Genomic DNA, 21,735 nt, shown 5'->3' with positions numbered 1-21,735 from the left:
AATACTCAGCAGCCATTTTGGTCATCAATCAATCATTTTTGTCATTACTTCAAGCAAAAGCGCCGGACCAATTCCCTCGTTCCCAGCTTCTGAACTGCTTTGATGGTTTTCTCGTCCCATAGTAGAAGTGAAACTGGCCAAATAAAACAAGCTGTCAGGCTGTGAGAAATCAGAATTTCAAGTTTGATTATATTCTGATGTTGTACCGACCAACCAATTAATTGACAAAACAATCAACAAGTTAATCAATAATGACAATAATCGTCAGTTGCAGCCCTCTTGTTGTTGAGCTGTCAGAGACAAGCAGAACATTAAGGTTGAATGAATGTGTTTGACTGTTTGCGTGTATCTCACATGTACAGTTAGCGCACTGCAAGTATTGAGACATAATAATCGTCTCGCGTTACTTACTCATCTATAATGTAGAGTTCAGATCAAACGATGAATTTGAGGCTAAAGAACAGAGTGTTTAATTCAGGGACTTTGTTGTTCTCCATGTTAAACAGAGACGCAGCCAAGATCAACTCAGCTCTCTGTCACATGCTTACACTGTTACTATTGTCCAAACACGTTCTGGTTAGGCCTGAAACGGGGATATATGCCGTAAATGTGATTTATTTTCATGAGGACAGATGCTGTTACCAAAGACGTTTCATTCTGCCTGCTGTGTGTGTCACAGCGCAGCTCGTTTCCAGTAATCCACTCTGAGGAAGTTTGCACACACACACACGGTCTTAGCTGCCATTCCTCCTTATTTACCTCACGAATTTGCTTCTCTGCTTTGGGATTTTCTCCAGTCATTCGGTCACAAACAACAACACAAGTATTTCTTTCTTTATTCCTCTGTGAACTCGTTCCATCCGCTCCAACAGTTTGCGAGACTAAGCCATTATGTTTTTGATCATTTCCTTTTCTTTTTTTCATGTTTTAGGGTTTTTATGGGCTTATTAAACCAAACCAGTCTTTCCTGTATTTTCAAAGGAAATACTGAATTCCAAATGGTGAGAAGGAAATCCTTGATGTTAATGTTGGGTGAACCATGTGCAGTAAACATACATGAGGCCCCCGAGCATTTCTGATCAAATATTTATACAGGACTCCAAATGCAATATTAATATTACCTTAATGTGGCTCCCCGAGTATCAGCAGCATGCTAATGAGGGAGGTTACAAAATTTTAGTTTGGAGGCTTTGAGGTTTAGTGAAGTTTATGGGATTGTATGTTTATGTGTGTGTGTGTGTGTGTGTGTGTGTGTGTGTGTGTGTGTGTGTGTGTGTATGTGTGTTTTAATTTCTACAGCTTCTTGCCAGCACGAAACTACAAGTTTTAATGAAGACTAGTCTATGTTTGTACATTTGTGCGTGTGTGTGTTTATTTATTGCACATGTGAGTGTGTGTATGGTCGGTACGTGAGGGTGTTTTTGAGGTTTTGCAAAATTTAGGAATTTCAAAGTATGTCAGTGTGTGTTTACGTTTACTGTGTGTGCCACCATGTCTGCATGTGTGCGTTTCTGTGCAAATGTCAGAAAATGGACACATGTTGTTATGTTACGTGCAGATGCATGCTTAATGCGTGTGAGTGTGTGTGCGTCCTTCAAATGTGTGTGTGTGTGTGTGGTCCGGCTCTAATACAAAGCAGGTTGTGTTTGGAACAGTTGACAGCACCGACTGTGTATGTGTGTGCGCGTGTCCCGCCGCTATCAGCACACTTTTGGTAAATTTGTGCCTTCATGTGGACTCAGACCATGTGTCAGTGAGTGTGTGTGTGTGTGCGCACAGACGTGGTTTCACTGCACATTCGTGTGTGTTGTTCACAGCGTTGTGGGCAAAGCAAACTCTCCTGTGATTCCGCCTCGCTGCAGTTGTTGAAAGCAATTTCAGAGGGAGAGTGAAGGAAGTATTTTACATATTAAAACAGCTTCAAATGGCACTTTGCCTCCGCCGAGCCGAGCCGAGCCATCGAGTTCACCGAGCAACTTCTGCTCCTTAAAGCGATGAGTGTAATCAAAGTGTTGTAGTGTTTAATTAAACATGTGCAGATTGGTAACTTAAAGTTTTTAAAAACTCTGTTTATGCCACATATAGTTTCTTAGGAAGGACAGAGAGGGAAGTGATGTCTGCTATGCAGCTGAATTTGAACCCATGGCACAGCATCATTGTTATGTAATAATACAGATACCCGATATTAATGTGATTTGTTATCACACCCCCTTGGGAAATTCTCCCTTCTTGTGCCTTCTATTCAAAGAGGTCAGAGGTCAGAATAAGCCTTTGTTGGCACTTAAAGTCAACATCCCAAAGTTTTTAAAGACACAAAGGTATGATAAGAGGGGAAACATGCACACGACATGTTGAATATTTCCATTTGATGTAATTATACAGGAATAAACATGGAAAGCCATGTATAACTTTGGTAAGGCAAATGACAACAATGTTATTTTCCTAAATTTAATGCAACTTTGAAAAAAAATTAACGGGAGAAGCTAAGGTTAAAAAAGATATTTCCACAAAAGCTGTAACTACATGAGATATGACGAAAGATGAAATTATGCTGATGAATCATTCATATCACATCATGAATCATAATGTCATAATGCCCAATAAGAAGATTTTAACTTAAGTTGCTACCATTTAATATTATGCACATCATATAATATGTGAATTAGCAAGTTTCTTACATTTTAAACTCATTTAGAAGGATTAAAAGTCTTTAAAAGCACAAAAAACTGAAATTGTAGCTACATTAGCTTCATATGCAGATGATTCACACCAAAATTGGCAACCAAAAAAAGTTTTGTGATTGTTTGGGGGAGCCAGAGGCAAAGTAAACCACAGGAGATGGAAGTGACAAAAGAGGGAGTGGAAGGAATCAGGGAGAGGAAAGGAGGGATGAAATGATGCATGGTCTGATGAGAATATTTCATCCAAGGGAGAGAGTAATGTTGCATTTAGAGACGGAGTGAGCGCAGAGAAGGGGGGGGGGGGAGCGCTGAGGGGAAGTGCATTTGTCCTCGTGCACTTCTCTGATGCAAATAAACGATTGCTTTTCATGCAAATAATTATAATGAGCCATGCAAAAATAGAGGGGGCAAGTAAGTGGAGGCAAAGAGCAGTGTTGATTTTGGTGAACAAGAAAATTCCAATGAGAGGAAGAGGAGGAGGAGGAGGAGAGTCTGGCTGTGGGCTGATACAAATGCGTGATAGTTAACCATGCAAATGATCTGCGTGCTAAAAAGTGATACATGCAAACAAGGTTTGAGCAAAACAAGTGCTCAGCATTAGCAAAAGAGGAAGGAGAGGGAGTGTGAGTGGGAACCGAGTGTCGATTCAATGGGAAACATTGCAAACAAAAAGTCTATTTCACATACACACACGTACGTACAGTAAATGTAGCATGAAGGGGGGAAACCTCAGAGAGCTAACCAGATGGTTGGAGCCTCCTGGAAATCCTCCAATAGGAACATTCCTGCCTGTTTATGACCTGTTACACTCTCACACAGGGCGTAGAGCACAAAATTGATCCCAAATATTCAAATTATCCCACATTCAGGGTGCAGGCTGAAATCAGGACCGAGCAAAGGAAACAAAAAAAAAAAAAAAAAAAAACACCCTCATGCATGTGACTCCACGCTTACTTCATCTGCTTTCCTGTTTAACGTTTGAACCCAATTTGGATGCAATAATGATGCAATGCGCATGCCTTTGAAATGCACACAAAAAGTCAAAACCCACACGTGTGCACAGGCAGCGTGACCCACTGATTATTATTCTGCAGGCTTTGAGCGACCAGGTGCTGCAGAGCAGTTTTGGCCCCGCCGTCGCATTGCAACTTTTCTTCCAGCTTCCCAAATTTTCTCCGAACGGTTTGGAATTGGGCCCCGTGGACCTTTTAGCAAACACATAGAGGATTTTATTTTACCATCCTCTGCCAATATCATTTCTCAACTTATCTGGCAGTGAGGCTAATGTAAAAGCCATTTGATGAATTACTCGCATTACTTAAGGTTAATATAGCAGGCTTATGGATAGGAAAGATGAGAGACGGAGCGTGATTTAACATGTTTAGACACTGGAATACTGGATGTATATCACGGTAGAAGCAAACAAATAAACTTCAGATTCTTATGGATTCAGACAGAAGATTGCACTCAAAGGAGTAAAGCAGCGAAAGTAAGTGAAACCGCATACTGTGAGATCGCAGGGCGAGGCTTTGTGCCGCACAGATAAAGGTCAAAGCTCATGTGACGATTGGAACCTGTTTACACCTTAGGAGACAAAATATGCAGTGTGCAGCCCGTAAAAATGATTTCCCATGAGTGCACAGGCCTCGCTGCCGGTGTGAGACAGAGTTTGCCGCGGATTTCCCATCACTGGAGGTCAGCTCTTTTACCGGCAGCTGCTGCAGAGGAAGTGAAGAAAATGGATTTATCTACGAGCCTGTAAAAAGTTATGCTAACAGGAATGCGCACACATGCGTAAACATTTGCACAGCGCGGGCAGACGGGCTGTGCACATATTTTAAGAAATGCGAAGACGCACAGAAGACTCAGAGAATGACTTTTATTGAGTTTGATCAACCTCTAACGCGTTAGTCAGCAGTTTAGGTTTGTCTTTATTGGATATGCGCCAACACGTGCTGAATCCACATTTATCGTATGTGTTTGACTTATCTTTCATCTATGTCATGATTCAGTAGACGCTGTTAAACCTTCCTGGCATAAGCTTGGGTTAGTCCACATCTGTGTGTGTGTGTGTGTGTGTGTGTGTGTGTGTGTGTGTGTGTGTGTGTGTGTGTGTGTGTGTGTGTGTGTGTGTGGAAGGTATGAAAGGTCCTGATCAAGTCAAGATGCTGTGATAGCTGATAGGTCTGTGACAGAACCACAATGGCCTCCAGACAGCTTAAACTGGGATTAAACCCTCTTTCCATCACCCAACCCTGCTGCTCCCGTGAGAAATCTCTCTCTCTCTTTCTCCCTCTTTTAGTCTTGCTCTCTCTCTCTGTCATTCCCCCGATGATGATTTCAACTCTCGCTTCCCGACACCCAGTAATCCCTCCGTGAACCGAGCGTCCCGCTGTGGAGAAATCTCAAATGTCATCTCGTCATTAATTCATAGCTTTTTATTGAATTCCTCCACTGATCTTTACATTGTATTGGCCCTGAGGGATTTCACTGTAGCGTTGCGTTGCACAGAATGGTTAATCAGATTGTGTTGCAGTGTCATCTTAATGGCAATAACAGACAGTCCTGCATACGTTTGGTGGGAGACGGGTCGAGTCTATATATGAAATATCATCTGCGCTCATGCCAGGAATCGTGAATACAGGTGCACTCTGGGTGTTGTTACTGTGTGTGTGCATACGTGTGGCGTCGATGATAGTATTTAAGGCTGTTAAAGCAAAAAGTTGGTGCTTTTTATGGCTTCTCTTGCTATCTCTCTCTTTTTTTGGATGTAATAGCATTTTTGGAACTTTTTTGCATTTATTTGAGGAGAATAAGTGGGAAGAGAAGCAGACTGACATGCAGCAGAAATCAGAGTTGTGATGTTGAGCTTATATGATCAGAATCTTATACAGGCCTCCGGGATGCACTGTTTCATTGAGTCATTTGAGCATTTTTGGGGCGTAATCTAAGTGGATAAATAAATACAGGCCAGCTTGTTCTATTAGATTTTAAATGAGGTTATTGAGACAGTTGTTCTTGTTTTCAAAATGTATGTAAATAAGAGTCTTGTACTATATTTTTAGACCAGCTTTCTAATATTAAATGCCAGTGATGCTTTTAAATCGTTAGAGCTCAGTGTGCAATTATCTTCTCTTGTAAATACACCACTGCCACATGTGCATTTACCATTTCATTACTACTAATGCCATATCCATTAATGTTGTAATTCTTCATTTTTTAACTGACTTTAAATGTTTTATGGACGTACAGGAATCAAATTTGTCACAAAAAGGGAAATATTCCGCTTTAAATGAGAAGTCAAGTCTGTATTTGTTGTCTTGACACCTGTGTTAATGTCGTCAGATCAGAGATGATATTCAAAACTTTGCACAATGGGGCACGACTCACATCTCCAGCGTGTGTTTAGAGGTGCTGTTGGGAGGTGATGCATCGACTTTGACGCTGTGTTTTGTGTGTGTGTGTGTGTGTGTGTGTGTGTGTGTGCAGGCAGATGAAGGACCAGACGAAGAAGGTGGCCAACCTGAAACACAAGGAGCAGCTGGAGAAGAGCAGGAACGCCCAGCTGATGGACGACGCCAAGAAGAGAGAGGACAATCTGAACGAAAGCTCCCAGCAGATTAAGGTACGGAGGGAGGAGGAGGAGGAGGAGGAGGAGGAGGGAGGAGGAAGTTAAAGGAGGGAGATGCGAGAGGGTGAGACAGGAAAAGTTTCTCTCCTTCTCCCTGTCCTACCTTGAATACCGTCTGCTATCACAACAGTGCTTCATCATAACGTGACAATTGTGACAGGGAGTAGCCTGAGGCAATGTCAAACATGCACACACACACACACACACACACACACACACACACACACACACACACACACACACACACACACACACACACACACACGATGCAGCTCTGTGTGAGAGGGTGTAACTGAGGAGGATGATTGACAGGCAGAGCAGATGGAAGATGGAGAGGAGGGAAATGGACGGAGGAGTGACGGGGGGAAAAGAGGTGAGGGGGAGAGGTGATTAGAGGGGACACCAGGGACCCACACACTCAGCTATGTAGTGAATGCTGTGGGTTTTAAAACGCTTCCTGTGGTGTGAGAGCATCTCCTAATTGTCTGCTGGGGTGTCAAGTGACCACAGGATGAACAGCCATGTGTGGCTTTTTTCACATTTCTTCAGATTTCAGGTTTCACCTCTACATCTCTACCTCTAATTTCCTTTTCACCCCTGACTTCCCATAAATTTCCCCTGAATTCTTCTTCTTTTCTTTATTTCCTTGTCCATCCTCCTCCCTCTCCTCTTCCAGTAATCGTTAACCTCAGTGGTCTCTCTGATTAGAGGCAGATGCAAACACTCTTTGTGTGTGTGCGTGTGCGGATAAGCATATGCTGCCTTTGGCTATGATTGATCTTTGGTTTAAGGAGGTTGGAAGTTGTCATTTGTGTGTTTGAGTGCGGTTGGGAGATGAGCTGATAGCTATGTGAGTCACTCAGACTTATGAGACCGCAGTGGTTACAACCATAACTAGCCTGTGTGTCAATTGTAAGCCATTCTGCATAGTTTAACCAGCGCTGAAGACTGCAGATGGAATGTGAGTATAATTCAGACCATAAATTTAATTCAATACAATAAGATTTAATCCAATTAAAGTCCATCTCAGTCTGCATAGTTAGACACCAAGTAATGTTGGATCTGAAGCAGGATCGAGATTTGCTGCACATGTGTTGGAGATGTCCTGGAGGTTTGTTCGCGGCCACCGTAATGTCTCATCCTCTCCCTCCTGCTCTGTCTCCATCAGTTATTCATTCAGCTCTAATTGAACCAGGAAAGTCAGTTGCCTGGCAAGAGGACAAGTCGCTCTTTATGGGGGGGGTGGGGGTTGTTTTACTCAGAAACAGCTTCATGTGTGATTGGGAATTCCTGACAGTCCTCAGAGGCAGATGGAGATCAGATTGTCTAATTTGTGAGTCTTTTGCAGCTTATTCCAGTCACTGGGAGCAGCAAACTGGAACGAGGAGTGTCCAAAGTGTTCACTGTGGGGACGTGTTCAGCAGGATGTGACAGGGAAGCTGATGTGATAAACAGTCTGTCAGATATGAAGGTTGTTAGATCAAGGAAAGTTTTGTACTCTGAATGAGTCAGGCAACTGATTTCCTGGCTTGTCTAAGTGTATATAAAAAAGCCTCCCAGAAACAGTATTTTTACACCCCATGATGCATTTCATGACTGAATGAGGAAACTCAAACAATGTATTTTAATACTGTATGCTACAAGTATCAAGGCCGACATTAATGATTACACACTATACTTAAATGGTGAACATGCTAAACGTGAGCATGTTAACATTGTTACTGAGACCTTGTTAGCATTAGCATTTAGCTAACAGCCTCACAGAGCTGCTAGCATGATTGCAGAGTGTCATTCTCTGACAAATGCTGGATTGATCAACTGAAAGTCTCTCGTCTTTACATTGCATACTTTCCCTCTGCAGGACACTCTCCGTCAGAGAGAGGAGCGCATTGAGGAGCTGGAGGAGGCGCTGAGGGAGAGCGTTCAGATCACAGCGGAGAGGGAGGTGGTGCTCGCGCAGGAGGAGCAGGCGCGCACACAGTCTGAGAAACAGGTACGGCGTCTCTCCGTCGCAAATACACACGAGTGTGTCGCTGCATGTCAAAGGAGAATCCTTAACCCCAGCCAGTCAATGTGTGACCCAAACCTTCCTTAACCTCAACCCCTATCAGTTAATTATACACACAAATGTCCTCACTTCAGACGATGTCCTTCATTTTTCTGTCCTTGTGGGACATTTGAACAGACGCACAAGGAAACACACACATGAACATCTATAGGGCAACATGAAAACCCTCTCTGACATAGCTAAACATTGCTGTGCCAAAAGTGGCTAATGGCAACGGCAGCACGCGTGCCCTGTGCCAACTGAGCTCATTCAGGTGTGGCTCTGTGTGTGAGTGTGTTTGCACAGTCACTCCTCATTTGGGGAAGAGGTAAATACATCCCTATTTAAAGAACAGCTTGTATTTTGTCCTCCTCTGCCGGCAACACACAAACGGCTTCTTCTCAAATGGAGCGCGGGCCGACCGCTCCAATTTGTAATCTCTTTTATCTATATTGAGACAGTAGGAAAGCTGGTAGTGGTGTTAAGGGAGGCTCAGAAGGGAAGGGTTTAGTGGATTCAACCTCAGACCAGTGGGAGTGTGTCTTCCCCTGTGTACCAGTGACTTAACGAGGCCATAGAGATGGGAAATGTTCCTCAGAGCCTGGATGGGTTTTGACAAGTGGGAAAAAACAGCGTGGGCTGTAAGGATGAAAACTGCCCTGAGAAAACACGGCCCGCTGTAGCTGTTGGCAAAACGGCTGGACTCCATTGTTATTACTGCCTCTAAATGTTGGCTGTCCTCTCTGGCCTTTACTTACCAGGCTGCTTCTGGACAGGCACACAAAGACAGGCATGCAAACACACGTTTTACTGCTGACACCCTTGTCCATGGTTAATGTTCATGGGTGCCACACAGAATAAGTGCAGGTGTAACAGAAAAATGACAGGCAAGCAGATAGTGATGGATTGTTTGTCATTGCAATGGAGAATTAGGCTCTTGGAGAAACAAGGCTTATGAGATCATTTATTTCCTGTTTCGTGAAAAAGTCACAGAACTTTATTTCAAATTCTAGTCAAGATCCCGAAGGTTCAACGATTCTGACTACGAGAGGGAAAATGTTTAAAATGATGCACAGGACAGCTTGAAGTTGCCTTTTGATGTAATGAAAAGAAGCAGCATGTTGAATGTGGATGAATGACTCTGGGAATTTAAGGCAGCTTTATTCATCTGAACAAGCACATACAGAATATGAGGTCCATTTTAACACATGCATTCTTTGCACATACACAGTACAGCCTGACAAATCCACCAAATCTAACGTCAAATTGTGTCATTTACACAGTTTATACCTGATATATCATGTTCAACATTAACCTCATGATTAAGGTGAGAGAAAACCAGCTGAAACAAACTTTTACTGTTTAAGTCCAAGGTGTTGCTGACATACCCATCCACTCTGAACTCCTCTCTTTGTGGATGTTGTAGCTCTGTAATAACACCACCTGACTTCCCTCTTTGCCACTGACGGACAAAAGTCGAGGGATTTGTTTCTTGAACATGAACTTGTTTTTGCTTTTGCTGAAATTCGGTGCTCAGGTGGACCAGAGAGGAGGAGAGGAAGTGGCGGTAAAGTGGACAGAGCGAGTGAGCATGAGGAGCAAGTTTTTATTTGTTATTTGTTTCATGTTGCCTCAAGAAAAGCAGAAATAAATAACCATAAAACACTCCCGTTCTGGAGCTTTTCAGTCTCATTTTCCATCTCTGCAGGTCGCCTTTACAAAATTTAATTAAATCCACAGCTCATCACAAACGCTGCCATCGTGTTTTAACCAATTACTGGACTAATTTGCCTAATACTCGTGGTTCCTCAGATCAGGCGGGAATGCAAACAAGAACACACCAAAGGGACTTGTTCCTAAGTTTTTTCCCCTGTGGTTTTCTAGTTCCTGGAACAACTTAGTCAAAAACGCTGATAAAGAAATAACAAATGGCTTAACTGCAATTCCACAAAACAAAGACACAGTTGCAGAGAGGATTTGGGGCCTGGATCAGAGCAAACGGGCCTAATGCTCTGGGTTTTCACAATAGAAAAGATTGGAACAAGCAAAGGAAAGATGGCAAAAATCACATCCAACTTGTTTATCCTCCTGAAGTTGACTCCGGTTTAATTTGTTTACAGCGATTGTGCCAAGCTATCACATTGGATTTGGCAGCGACGCATTGAAATGCTTCAAAATGCTACAAGTGGCAGCTTTAATTAGACAGAACTGAGGCCATTTAGAGCAGGACAGGGTGCTGGAGAGCGTCCTCCTGTTAAAATGCTTCAGTGAAGGAGGAAGGAGTAGAAACGTCAGCGTGTGGTGAACGAGTGGCGAAGGCAGCCAGACGCTCGATGCAGCCCTCACCCAACATCAACAACACTAACTCAGCCTTTCAGCACAGACACAGGCGCACATGTGTGCACGTGGTACTCACAGACAGGATAGGAATACACAACATACACACACATATTCGCTCCCAACACACGCGCGCACAAACATGGCGGAAATAAGTGCTAACTGCTATTTAAACAGTGCACAGCATCGCATTCAGCTGGAGCCAGATGGACGCCACACTGGTTTTCTAACTGGAAACGTGTTCCTATATACAGTAAATTGTAAATAAATATTTTTGTGTTCCCGTTTTACAACTGCGTCACTGCAATTAGCCTTTCACATAATGATTTATAAAATGATGACAGAGGGAGAGACAATTTCCTCCCTTAATGAGGACGGCCTGTTCAAAGGCGCACATGCTTATTATAGCGTTGGCACACACACGCATGCAAATGTAGCCAAACCAGGCACATTTACACACACACACACCTTTAATATGCAGCCATATATTGACAACCTGTGTGTGTGTGCGTACGTGTGTGTGTGAGAGGGACCGTCCCATGGATAGTTGACCAAGACCACATGAAAATATACTAAACCTTTTCTGTGAGACATGAGTCACTACTGTATGTGTGATCTCTGTAGAAAGGTGTGTGTGTGCGTGCTTGCATGTGTGTTTGTGAGAGAAACAGAGAAATGAGTCAACAGTATGACACACTCCATCTGTCTCTTCAGAGACCAAACTGAAGACAGACGTTCTCTTCTCCAGCTTTCCGTCTTTTATTAACCAGACGATTTTAATTCGTGAACTCGGTGCACCTTCTTCCTCCTTCCTTCTTCTTAAAATAAAGTTCTTACTCACACACACACACACACACACACACACACACACACACACACACACACACACACGCTCAGAAGACTGAAGGGGTTGCTGTCCTCCTTCTCCTCCTGCTCCTCCTTTTCCAGCTGGGGCTTGTCACTCCTCACCCCTCCCTGCATCCCTCCATCCTTCAATCTCTGCATCTCTGATGTCGGCCAAAGGTCTTTCATTCGTCCTTTCCCTCCAATGTCTTCATTTCTCTGTCCTGACTTTACAGTCCTCTGTCCCCTCCTTCACTCCTCTCCTCTCCTTCACTCTCCTCCTTTCCTCTCCTGTCTGTACCTACATTACTCTCATCTATCCCTAATTTACTCCTCTACTTATATTTTCCTCTACTTGTTTCTTCCCTCTTCTCCTGTACTCTCCTTCTTCTCTCCTGCATTTATTCCTCCCCTTTGCACTCCTCTCCTCTCTGTCCTTATATTACTCTCACCACTCCTAAATTTCATCCTTTCCTTCTTCCTTCTCCTCTCCTCTGCTCTCTTTCCCATTTTAAGCTCCCCTCCCCTCCCCTCCCCTCCCCTCCCCTCCCCTCCCCTCCTCTCCTCTCCTCTCCTCTCCTCTCCTCTCCTCTCCTCTCCTCTCCCCTCCCTCTGTTTTGTCTGAATAGCATTTTTCAAGCTGTTTCTGACTGCTCTGTATTTTGCGCTCTGTCTGCTTCTTTTATCTTTTCATCTCTCTTTCATGTGCTTAGCATTTGTTTTTTCTTTGCTTTCTCTCTCTCTCCCCTTTTGTTAAAGTTTATCTTATCACGTGAACATTTTTACAACTTTTCTCTTTCTCCTCTCCTTTTCTCTGCTTTTCCTCCCTGCATGTGTTTTGTTTTAATCCGCTCTCCCCCTCTCTTCTCCTCCCAATCACCTTTGTTTGTTCTCCTTCTCTCCTTCCCTCCTTCCCTCTGCGTATCCTTTGCATCCCTCCTTATGTCCACCTTTGCTCTTTCCCCTTTGTGTGTACTCCTTCCTTTCCATCACTCTGCCTTGCCCCCATTTTAATCCCTTTTTTCTCCTCCCTCACCATCACCGCCTCCTTCCCTCTCTCTCTCTCTCTGCCCTTTTTGTATGCAGCTCTCTCACATTCCAATGCATGAGTTCACCACAGCCGGCTTTAGGTGGTCAAAGGTAACAAACAGTCATCACAAACCTCACTCGTCAGCCTTTTTATTGAACATTTCATCATTGCTTCATGTCACCACTCAGATTCTGTTTTAGTGGACAGCAGGGCGGTCAGCTGAAGGCAAGTCTTCATAGTTACGTTGCACGCACAGAAGTATTATTAGCAAAATGTTGAAGCAGCAAAAGCAAAGAGAGCACATTTTGCATTTTTCAAGCCACCGTAGGGGAAAGAGGTGAGGGGTCTTCAGTTGGTTGCAAACTGCAGTCTCACTGCTTGATGCCTCTAAATCCTACCTGCTGGATCTACCGTAGACCCAAGAAACCACCTTATTAAAAAAAGGTAGAAATTATTTCTAAAACTGGCAGATTTTTTTTTTCACTTTTTCAAAATGTAAAGTAAAGTAGTTTAAAATGGAAGTGCTCTGGTACAAGAGCCTCCACACTGTGCACTTCTTGTGTAAATGTACTTGGGGCTTGTCATCACTGTAAACTGCTGCAGCTGTCGTTATCAGACCTTGATTGTGGCTCATTTGTTCTGACTTTATTTTATCCACTAGCGATGACTTTGCAGCAGACAGGCTGAATCAAGAAGATATTATTTGTCTCCACTCCTTCCTCATTCTCGCTTTCCGTCTCTCATCAGTTCAAATGACAAGACTCTTATTTTTGTCTCTGCGTCTCTCTAAACGGGAGCTGCTTTCAGATTCAGCTCATCTTCAGGGTTTTTTTGGCTTTTTGATTCGCGCTGATGCCAGATATTTTTTTGGAAATAAATGTATCACTGTGGCTCTCTTTCTCTCTCAGTTTTAATCCTTTAATTCTTGTGTCTTTTGTCTGCCGTTCTCGCTCTCCTTATTTTCTACTTCAACTCTTCAGAGAAACAGGGAGTACATAATTGGAAGAGAGAAAGAGAGAGACATATCAAAAGAGAAAATGTGTGTGTGCGTGTGCTGCGTATTTGTGTGGGTATATCTGTTCAGTATGTGTTTTCGTGTGTGTGGTGGCAGGCCAGATCGTCGTCACACCGCGAGATATACAGTGACCTCGACACTTGGACCTCACGGACATTAAACTGACAAACTGATGTACAGCCAGAGGGAGACTTAGATGAAATATACGTCAGGGAAGAGAAAGAGAAACAACATAAGGAGAGAAAAGAAAACACGGAGAAGAAAAATGATTCGTTTGATGTTCTGCGATCGAGCGCCTCATGTAAAAACAGGAATTATTGTATCATGTTTCAAAAGCACGGTAGCTGTTGGATGCACAGACAGAGAGAGAGGAAGACACCGCACACACGCACACACACGCCGGAGGAAGAAATTAAATGAAACTATCACATTAACACAATGAAGCTGGAAAAAGCAGAAGCCACGTTTAACATGTCTTACAATGTGTGTGTGTGTGTGTGTGTGTGTGTGTGTGTGTGTGTGTGTCAGGTGGAGGATCTGCTGGTTGCCATGGAGAAGGTGAAACAGGAACTGGAGGTGATGAAAGCCAAGCTGTCATCAACTCAGCTCTCACTGGCCGAGAAGGAAGGTCACCTGACCGCCCTGCGGGCCGAGAGGCGGAAGCACCTGGAGGAGGTCCTGGAGATGAAGTAAGACTACAAAAACACATTTTATTACTCTTATTTACGTTAACTTGTAAACCAGCTGAACATTAACACCTTGGACACTTATGTCATTCGTCATATTTCCAAAGACAGTTTAAAAAAACAACTTATTTTCTGCTTTTATGCAGATGTAGACACACAAAAAGCAATGGAGCTATTCTTCTTGTTGACGTAAGGTTGCAGTCATGTTGTAGTGAAACACATCTGCATACACAGATCCACAGTTCTATTCTAGGCAACCGTGAGCTTGTCCAGTGTTCATGGTGGTGCAAGAGGAAAAGTCGGGGGGTCAACAAAGTCAGTCATGGCAGTAACTCCAATAGCTGCTGGGATATTTGAGGCTGGACCAAAGTGGTGAAACAACAGACATCCATCCACAGAGCTATGCTACTATCATGGCTAAAAGCATCTCTCAGCGTTATAATGAGCATCTATTTGACAACAAGAAGTCGACATATACAGTATAAAGTTTCCAACCAGTCGTCAGTCAGACTCAACCTTCAACACTTATACTGAAATTAGCAGCTCTTATGATATCTCCAGTAGTTTCCCATGTTGCATCAGTGTTCCAGGAAGGTGGTCACCGGTCACGTTGACCTGATCTTTACCCGACACCTCATCAGCTCTCTCTCTCCTCTCCTCTTTTATCTCCTCTCCGCACTTAAAAGCCATAGATGTAAGTAGCGTGTTAATGCAATAACCATGTACCGCTGTCTCGCTCTTCATTTGATTGATTACATACACAGACACCCGCACACACTCATGCACACGCTGAAACTGTGTGTAAATTTTAATGTAATTTTAATAGACGGGTTTGCATTTTAAGTGCAGCTCAGAGGAGTCCAGCAGTCCGATGATTCCATGTATTTTCTGCTGTTTTACATCCTCGCTGAGACCTTGCAACGAGGTCTAATTTAGTGGAACGACGCTTTGGGCTGAAATGGAAGCCAAGGATAATGTCCGAGTTAGCATGTCCTGCCTGTTTAAACACGCTGTGGGACTATCTTTTCCTGTGGCATCATGGGAAAATGAGGGCATGCGCTGTGATTTAATTTTCCTCCGCTCTTTCCTCGGTAATTTCTACCAACTTTGCATTCTTTGTGTTTGGGAGCGAGGCAGGGAGAGTGCTGCTGCATCCAGCAGCATGTCCATTCGCAGGCCAGGTGAGCAAATTATTGGCCATTTTATCGCCGTGGCAACAGCCCGTGCGCTTATTACAAGCATCAGCGCTTCAGAATGCGTGGCCGTGTTTTGGTATGCGAATGCGCATGCGGGAGCGTGCACGTGTGTGAGCGCTCCACGATTGATTTATCGACGTCCGACTTGTCCAACATTCCTTTTAAGAAAATACAGGCGCCGTGTTAAATATTCATGCAACAGGCACACACATGCATCCTTACTTTATGCACATGCACAGACAAACACTGACCACACCAACCCTCAGTAACAGTGTAAACACACACACACACACACACACACACACACACACACAGGCCACCCTTCACACATGCATGATTAGATTTAAGAGTCTCCAGTGGGCAGTTCAGTCTGTGCTATCATTTAACTTCACTGTCCCAATGGCAAATTATGTGCGTGTGTGTACCTATGTGCATAAATCAGTTGCGGTTAGCATCACTATAAGCCTCCAGTCACCACTTTGTCCCAACTCTGAACTGCGGTGTGACTGTGTTTCCATACACACATCATACCTTCTGTACGGAGACCAAATATTTACTCTGCCGATCGTCTCTGGTGCGTCTGACGCAGATACACGACTGCACTTCACATGTTCCACCATGAGATAAATATGTGACTTACGCGTTCAGTATGTGATTGCAGATGTTTTATATGACCTTTTCCATTTGAGATTAGGTTGTTTAGTTCTTACCACCTCTACACAGAAGCAGTGGCTTTTAATGTATTTAATAAGTCGCTTTCAGAAGGCGCTTTTTGTACCCCTGATGTTATTCTGGGGTATTTGGAAGCAGCTTTTACCGACCTATGAAATAATACATTTCTATCACATACTGGTAATTGAACAGGTAAAGAAACCACCTTTTCCTTCAGTTTAAGTGTCTGTGCTCAAGCTATATTTCTGTCCCACTGATATTGATTGCCTTAAAGATATCATTTATTTATTGTTTTGCACAGCATCAGCCTGCAGTTTGTTCGTCTGATACCAACACGTCCGTTCTGCTCACTTTTTCTACTGTTTCCGCTTTATTTTCTGATCAAAAGTAGCTCCAGTTTTCTCACCCAGAACACACTGGAAATTCCTCCTTTAAAGGCTCCCACGAATCGCCTGCAGGGGCTTATGAAGAACGGTCGCATTCATGTGATTATTTGACAACACTTTCATGCGCTGCCTTTGCATAATGCAGGATATTGTTCGGGCTGCAGTAGAGTGCTGTATTTGGGTTGTTGTGTATTTGTCTACTCCTCCTCAGTGGAAAGTTTAGATGTTTCAGGTAGCTGCTGGCTGTCTCGCAGTGAATTATGTACATTACGCCATCGCTCATATTTTTCACAGGACGTGAGGGTTTGGTCAGCAAATACGTCATTTGTATCTGGCTTTCTCCCACATGTAAAACATGAGCTGTTTAAGGTGGCTGCGTCCTGCGTGTCCATATATCTTGGTGTAATGCACATGAAACTGTCTCTGCACTCGTAGGCTGCCGTAACTCTTTGGGGTTTGATGTCTGATTTGTTGCCCAGTTTTACATCGGTGTAAGGTTTAATGTTTCTGTAAGACGTGATATATGATACGGCATGTTGCAGAGGTTTCTGAGGCAGACATAGAATATATTAGCACACGTACTCAACTCGCATGCAGAAATATATACCAACTTCAGCTGGAATATGACATTCTGTCTGGCTTTCTTGCTTTCTCTTGTTTCCTCCCTTTCCTTCTCTTTTTGCTTTACACACACACACACACACACACACACACACACACACACACACACACACACACACACACACACAGGCATGCTGAGTGTCTTTCTGTCTTTGTGCCATAGTTTTCACCATCTGCTTGTATATGTCGTCACTATGCTAACTCCAGTCCCTGATGGATTTTGTTAATTTGTGTGTCTGTCCAAGAGCACATTATAGTACATAGATCGATATAGACAGAAGGAATCAACATCCTTATGTGTAATGTGCCCATAAAACCAAAAGCAACACACACAAACATGTAAATGCACACGAATATCACGTTAATGAATAGGTACGCACGCTAATCCAAAGATAGAAAATACACAGACAGAGCTACACACAGATACACACATCTGCCCTGCAGGGCTCCAACATGCATTTTTCCCACTGATAAATCATCTGCAGCGGCCTTCACATGTACGCACACACTCGTAAAACACACACAGACATATTTTCTTTGAGATATACATTAAATATGCACACGCTCGTTTTCTTCCCATGTGTGCTCGTGGGCATGTGTGTTGTCATGCGTTTGTACAGTGTGGAGTATGCAGGTGTGTGTGTGTGTGTGTGTGTGTGTGTGTGTGTGTGTGTGTGCGTGTGTGTGTGTGTGTGTGTGTGTGTGTGTGTGTGTGTGTTGCAGCCAGCTGGAGGAATGTGCTGACAGTGTGTGTAGCAGCGGGGCGTCAAGTCTGAAAAGCCAATCTGGTTGTATTAAAGCCTATTTTACCCTCCGCTGTTCTGCTGCACTCACGCTTAACACACACACACACACTCATGTCTCTCTGGTACACGGACGTGTTTGGATAATTTTGAGGTGTACCTTGCCCAATAAGACTTGATCAGTGTACGACGACAGCTTAAAATCTGTACAACATACAACACTTAAATCCTTAGACCCCGGATTTGAATAAAGAAAGAATAAGGAGAGGTTGTAGCAAAAGCAAAATCATTTCAGCTTTTTACCAGCTTTTCCTAATTTGGCGTTTTTACCGTGTGATTAAAACACATCTTGTCTCCCACATAACAATCGAACAACAGCTGGACTCTCACACGATTTGCTGTCAATATTTGCAACCGCCTCTCCTCTCTTGTCTCCAGTGAATTTGCAGCAGCTTTCCTCAAAATCCAGCTTTCAACCGTGTTATTTGCTTTGCCTGACAGACGGAGTTGAGGGCATGAAGTTCTCCTCACTTACCTCTTTGAACAGTATGGAAAACCTTCTGACGTGGTTTATCGTGAGAGCATTGCAGCCGTAGAAGTAAACAGGATTGACAGCATAGATGTGGTCCTGCTCGTTTCATATTTGATGTATTGATTTGGTAAATGTTAATTCTTTCAATCACAGCATCTCAGATTCGTCTAAGAGGTTATTGAACAGTGGACACAACATTTCAGTCATAATATCTCTGCACTGGTATCGTGTTGAGAAGCAAAAGAATTTCGATGCTTGCCGAAATTCAACTCTTCAGGTGTTTTACTCGTTAGGGCACCCACATCCAAAACCATGTGTGTGTAAATTAATTTTAAACGAGGTACAGCAAATATTTCTCCAGTCAATTGAATTAGTGTGAATCTCGCTGACAGTTTGGACGCGATGTTGGAACAGTCTGGAAAAGGAGAGGACAAAACGGTGGGCAGGAGAGGAGGTCAGAGGAGAGGAGATGGACAGGAGAGCAGAAGACACAAGGCGAGGAGAAGAAAAGCGAGGAAAGAGGTCAGGGCGAAAGATATAAATCTTCTGGGGGGGGCAGGAGGAGGATAATAAAATGAAAGAACAGAGGCAGAAATGTTTTTACGGCGGAGAGAAGAGGAGGGAAAGCAAAGAGGAGAAAGACAGCTGTCCAACAACAACTTGGTCGAGCCAACGAAACTGCGTGATATCCCGAAGAAATTATATTTCCTCCATCTCCGCCTCCCCGGCTCCTTCCGTTCATCCATCAACCTTTCAGACTACAGTATATACTGAATGTGGACCCGCTTACGTTATGTCCTCCTCCCTCGCGTTCGTACAACATCCCCTCTCACCGCGCGCAAAATTGACGGCTAATTTATCGGCCGTTATTTTTACCAGCCAAGAATTATGCATATACGATTTTTGGGGGGCGCGTTAGGATCAGAATGTGTTACAGCAGACGCCCTGAAACATAAAACAGCGAGACACTGATTTCTGTTTATTTGCAAGGTTGTTATGGAGATCGTAACATTAACGATGCTTCAAAAGGCCACTTATTACAAAGGAAAACAGACGTCACGATGAAAAGACCCTGCTGCAGAGGAACAAGGGTGGCGACGCTCTTCTGACAGCGTGTTTTTGTAAGCGAGCGGCTGAGGCTGCCAGCAGCAGGCAACAAAGTCGGTCGCATTGCTTGTGTTTGCTTTATTGGGGAAATAAAACATGATATTTTAGTTGTTCTCTCTGTGTGTGGGGGAGGCTGTCGCAGGCTGTGACAAAGGTAGATACTTGCTGAAATTTCCTGATTAAAACTGCCAGCAGATCTATTCAGATTCGCTGGACCAGGATCTTCCATTCGCCCAAAGTAGCATGAAAAATGACGCTTTTAGTGTCAGTGCGAGCCTGTTTACACACAGATGCTCTGTTTCGCACCACATGCACAATTAGACAATACAGAAAGTCTGCAGAAGCACCAAGTTGCTGCCCCGTCTTCAGCCTCCTGCACAGAGAGCCTCGCTGATGCCTCAAGGTGAACTCGATAAATTCAATTTATTTCTCCTTTGCTCCCCTGTTCTTTGTTTTATCTCCCACCCAGCCTCTAATCCTCAAACCTCTCCCCGCATCCCTCCCTTCATTCCTGCCGTCCCTCCTTCACTCTCTGTCCGTCTCCCCCTCCTCTTTCACCCCTTTTCATCTCTTATCCTTTGCATCCTTCCTGCCTTCCTTTCCTCCCTTCCACCTCTTTCCATCCATCCCTCCAGTCTTGAGCCCACGTTGTCTGGAAACGTCATTATCGCCTGATTTCTGTCTGGCAGGCTGTATTTCTCACTATCTGTCGACTTGTATCGTCGCTGTTGTCAGTACATACTGAAACTAATCAATGCCGTGCATGTGTGTGTGTGTGTGTGTGTGTGTGTGTGTGTGTGTGTGTGTGTGTGTGTGTGTGTGTGTGTTTGTTTGCATGCAGTCAGAGATCCTGTTTTCAGTGGAACGACAGCTCTGCACCAACAGCCGGAAAGCCATCACTAACAATATGATTGCACGTGTAAAAGACACACACACACACACACACACACACACACACACACACACACACGACAGCTATCCCATCAGTATCGTTAGAAGTCTTCAGAAATAGCACACACACACACACACACGCGCACTCAGTCACTTACAAAACCAGATGAGACAGCATGACTGCTTAGAAGCTTTCTCTCCCAGAGGAATGCTTGGAGATGGTCCCCACCCCCCCACCCCCCTTCACACACACAGACATATAGAGACACACACGCACACACATGCATAAAAATACATCCTCCCACACAAATGCGTGTACACATGCTTATGGTGTGCTACCATAAGCCAGAGACAAGCGCTTTGATCCCTTCAGACAGCAATGAGATTAATCCACAGTGTGCCAAAGCAAGTCTGTGTGTGTATATATTTGTTATGTGTTGTCTGCGTGTGTGTGTTTGTGTGTGTGCGTATGAATGACAGACATGTTGAGAGCTTAGTATGACAAAAAGGGACACGCAGTTTTGACACTTAGTCTTACAAGCTCAAATCAGGGCGCCCTGCACTCCGTCTCCTTCTTTTCTCTCCATTTTTCTTGCACTCCCTGTTCTTGCCTTTCTTGCACTCTTCTCTCCGACTCCGGCTGTCTCCCCCTTTGATTTTTGATTTTTTTTTGTCTCCCCTGCAAGAGACAGAGGGAGAGATTGAATCAGGAAAATAGAAGCAATAAAAGACGCGCTTTAGTTAGAAGTTGTATTCAAATAACAGGGTTTTTCTGAAAGTCTCTGAAGCCATGCAAACCAGTGATCTTCAGCAGCACAGAAAAAGAGAAAGTCTCCTTTTATCGTGCTGACTCTTCTGTGTTGTAATTTTATGTGTAATCTGTACATGTATTACAGAGCTCTCACACCAATTAAAGTGCGCTGAATTGAGCTTAACAAGAAGGGGATTTAAAACAAGTACAAGGAGCCGAGAACAAGAGCAAATTGTTCAGAAAGATGGACGAGAACCAAGCATATCCGAACAAAAAGACACAAGTGGAGAGAAAGAACAGATAAAGGAAAAAAGGATGCGGCAAAACCTAAACTCGCCTGTTTTCCTCGGCTGATTACAGGTTGCGCGTGCCAGGCCATCAAACAGATCATTAAACAGCAATTAAAGAGGGAGAGGGAGCGATGAAGAGGGAAAACATATCAAAAAGTAGAAAACAAAACATGCTTGCTTTTTTTTCCTCAAAGCCTCTGATTGTACGTTACGAGCGCCAAACGATTACATTTCTATTCTGGAAATAATAAAACTGTAGTAGACGGACAGGCAGAG

At 43.7% G+C, this 21,735-nt stretch overlaps 1 protein-coding gene across 7 annotated transcripts in view; it reads left to right on the top strand.

The window, feature by feature from the left end:
• LOC139350863 (ELKS/Rab6-interacting/CAST family member 1-like) overlaps positions 1–21,735 on the top strand; it is a 115,446-nt gene that overhangs the window by 51,886 nt on the left and 41,825 nt on the right. For all 7 annotated transcript variants that reach the window (XR_011603549.1, XR_011603548.1, XR_011603547.1 and 4 more), the window contains 3 exons: positions 6,171–6,306; positions 8,174–8,305; positions 14,113–14,273. Coding sequence is in view for 4 of the 7 variants with exons in the window: in XM_070992507.1 (XP_070848608.1) it covers positions 6,171–6,306; positions 8,174–8,305; positions 14,113–14,273 (429 nt within the window). In the remaining 3 variants the exon portion in view is untranslated. The remainder of the gene's footprint in view (positions 1–6,170; positions 6,307–8,173; positions 8,306–14,112; positions 14,274–21,735) is intronic.

The sequence above is a fragment of the Chaetodon trifascialis genome, chromosome 22, assembly GCF_039877785.1.
Source record: "Chaetodon trifascialis isolate fChaTrf1 chromosome 22, fChaTrf1.hap1, whole genome shotgun sequence".
NCBI classification, from domain to species: domain Eukaryota; kingdom Metazoa; phylum Chordata; class Actinopteri; order Chaetodontiformes; family Chaetodontidae; genus Chaetodon; species Chaetodon trifascialis.
The sequence above is the reverse complement of the archived record's forward strand: the minus strand, read 5'-3'. Positions and strand labels throughout refer to the sequence as shown.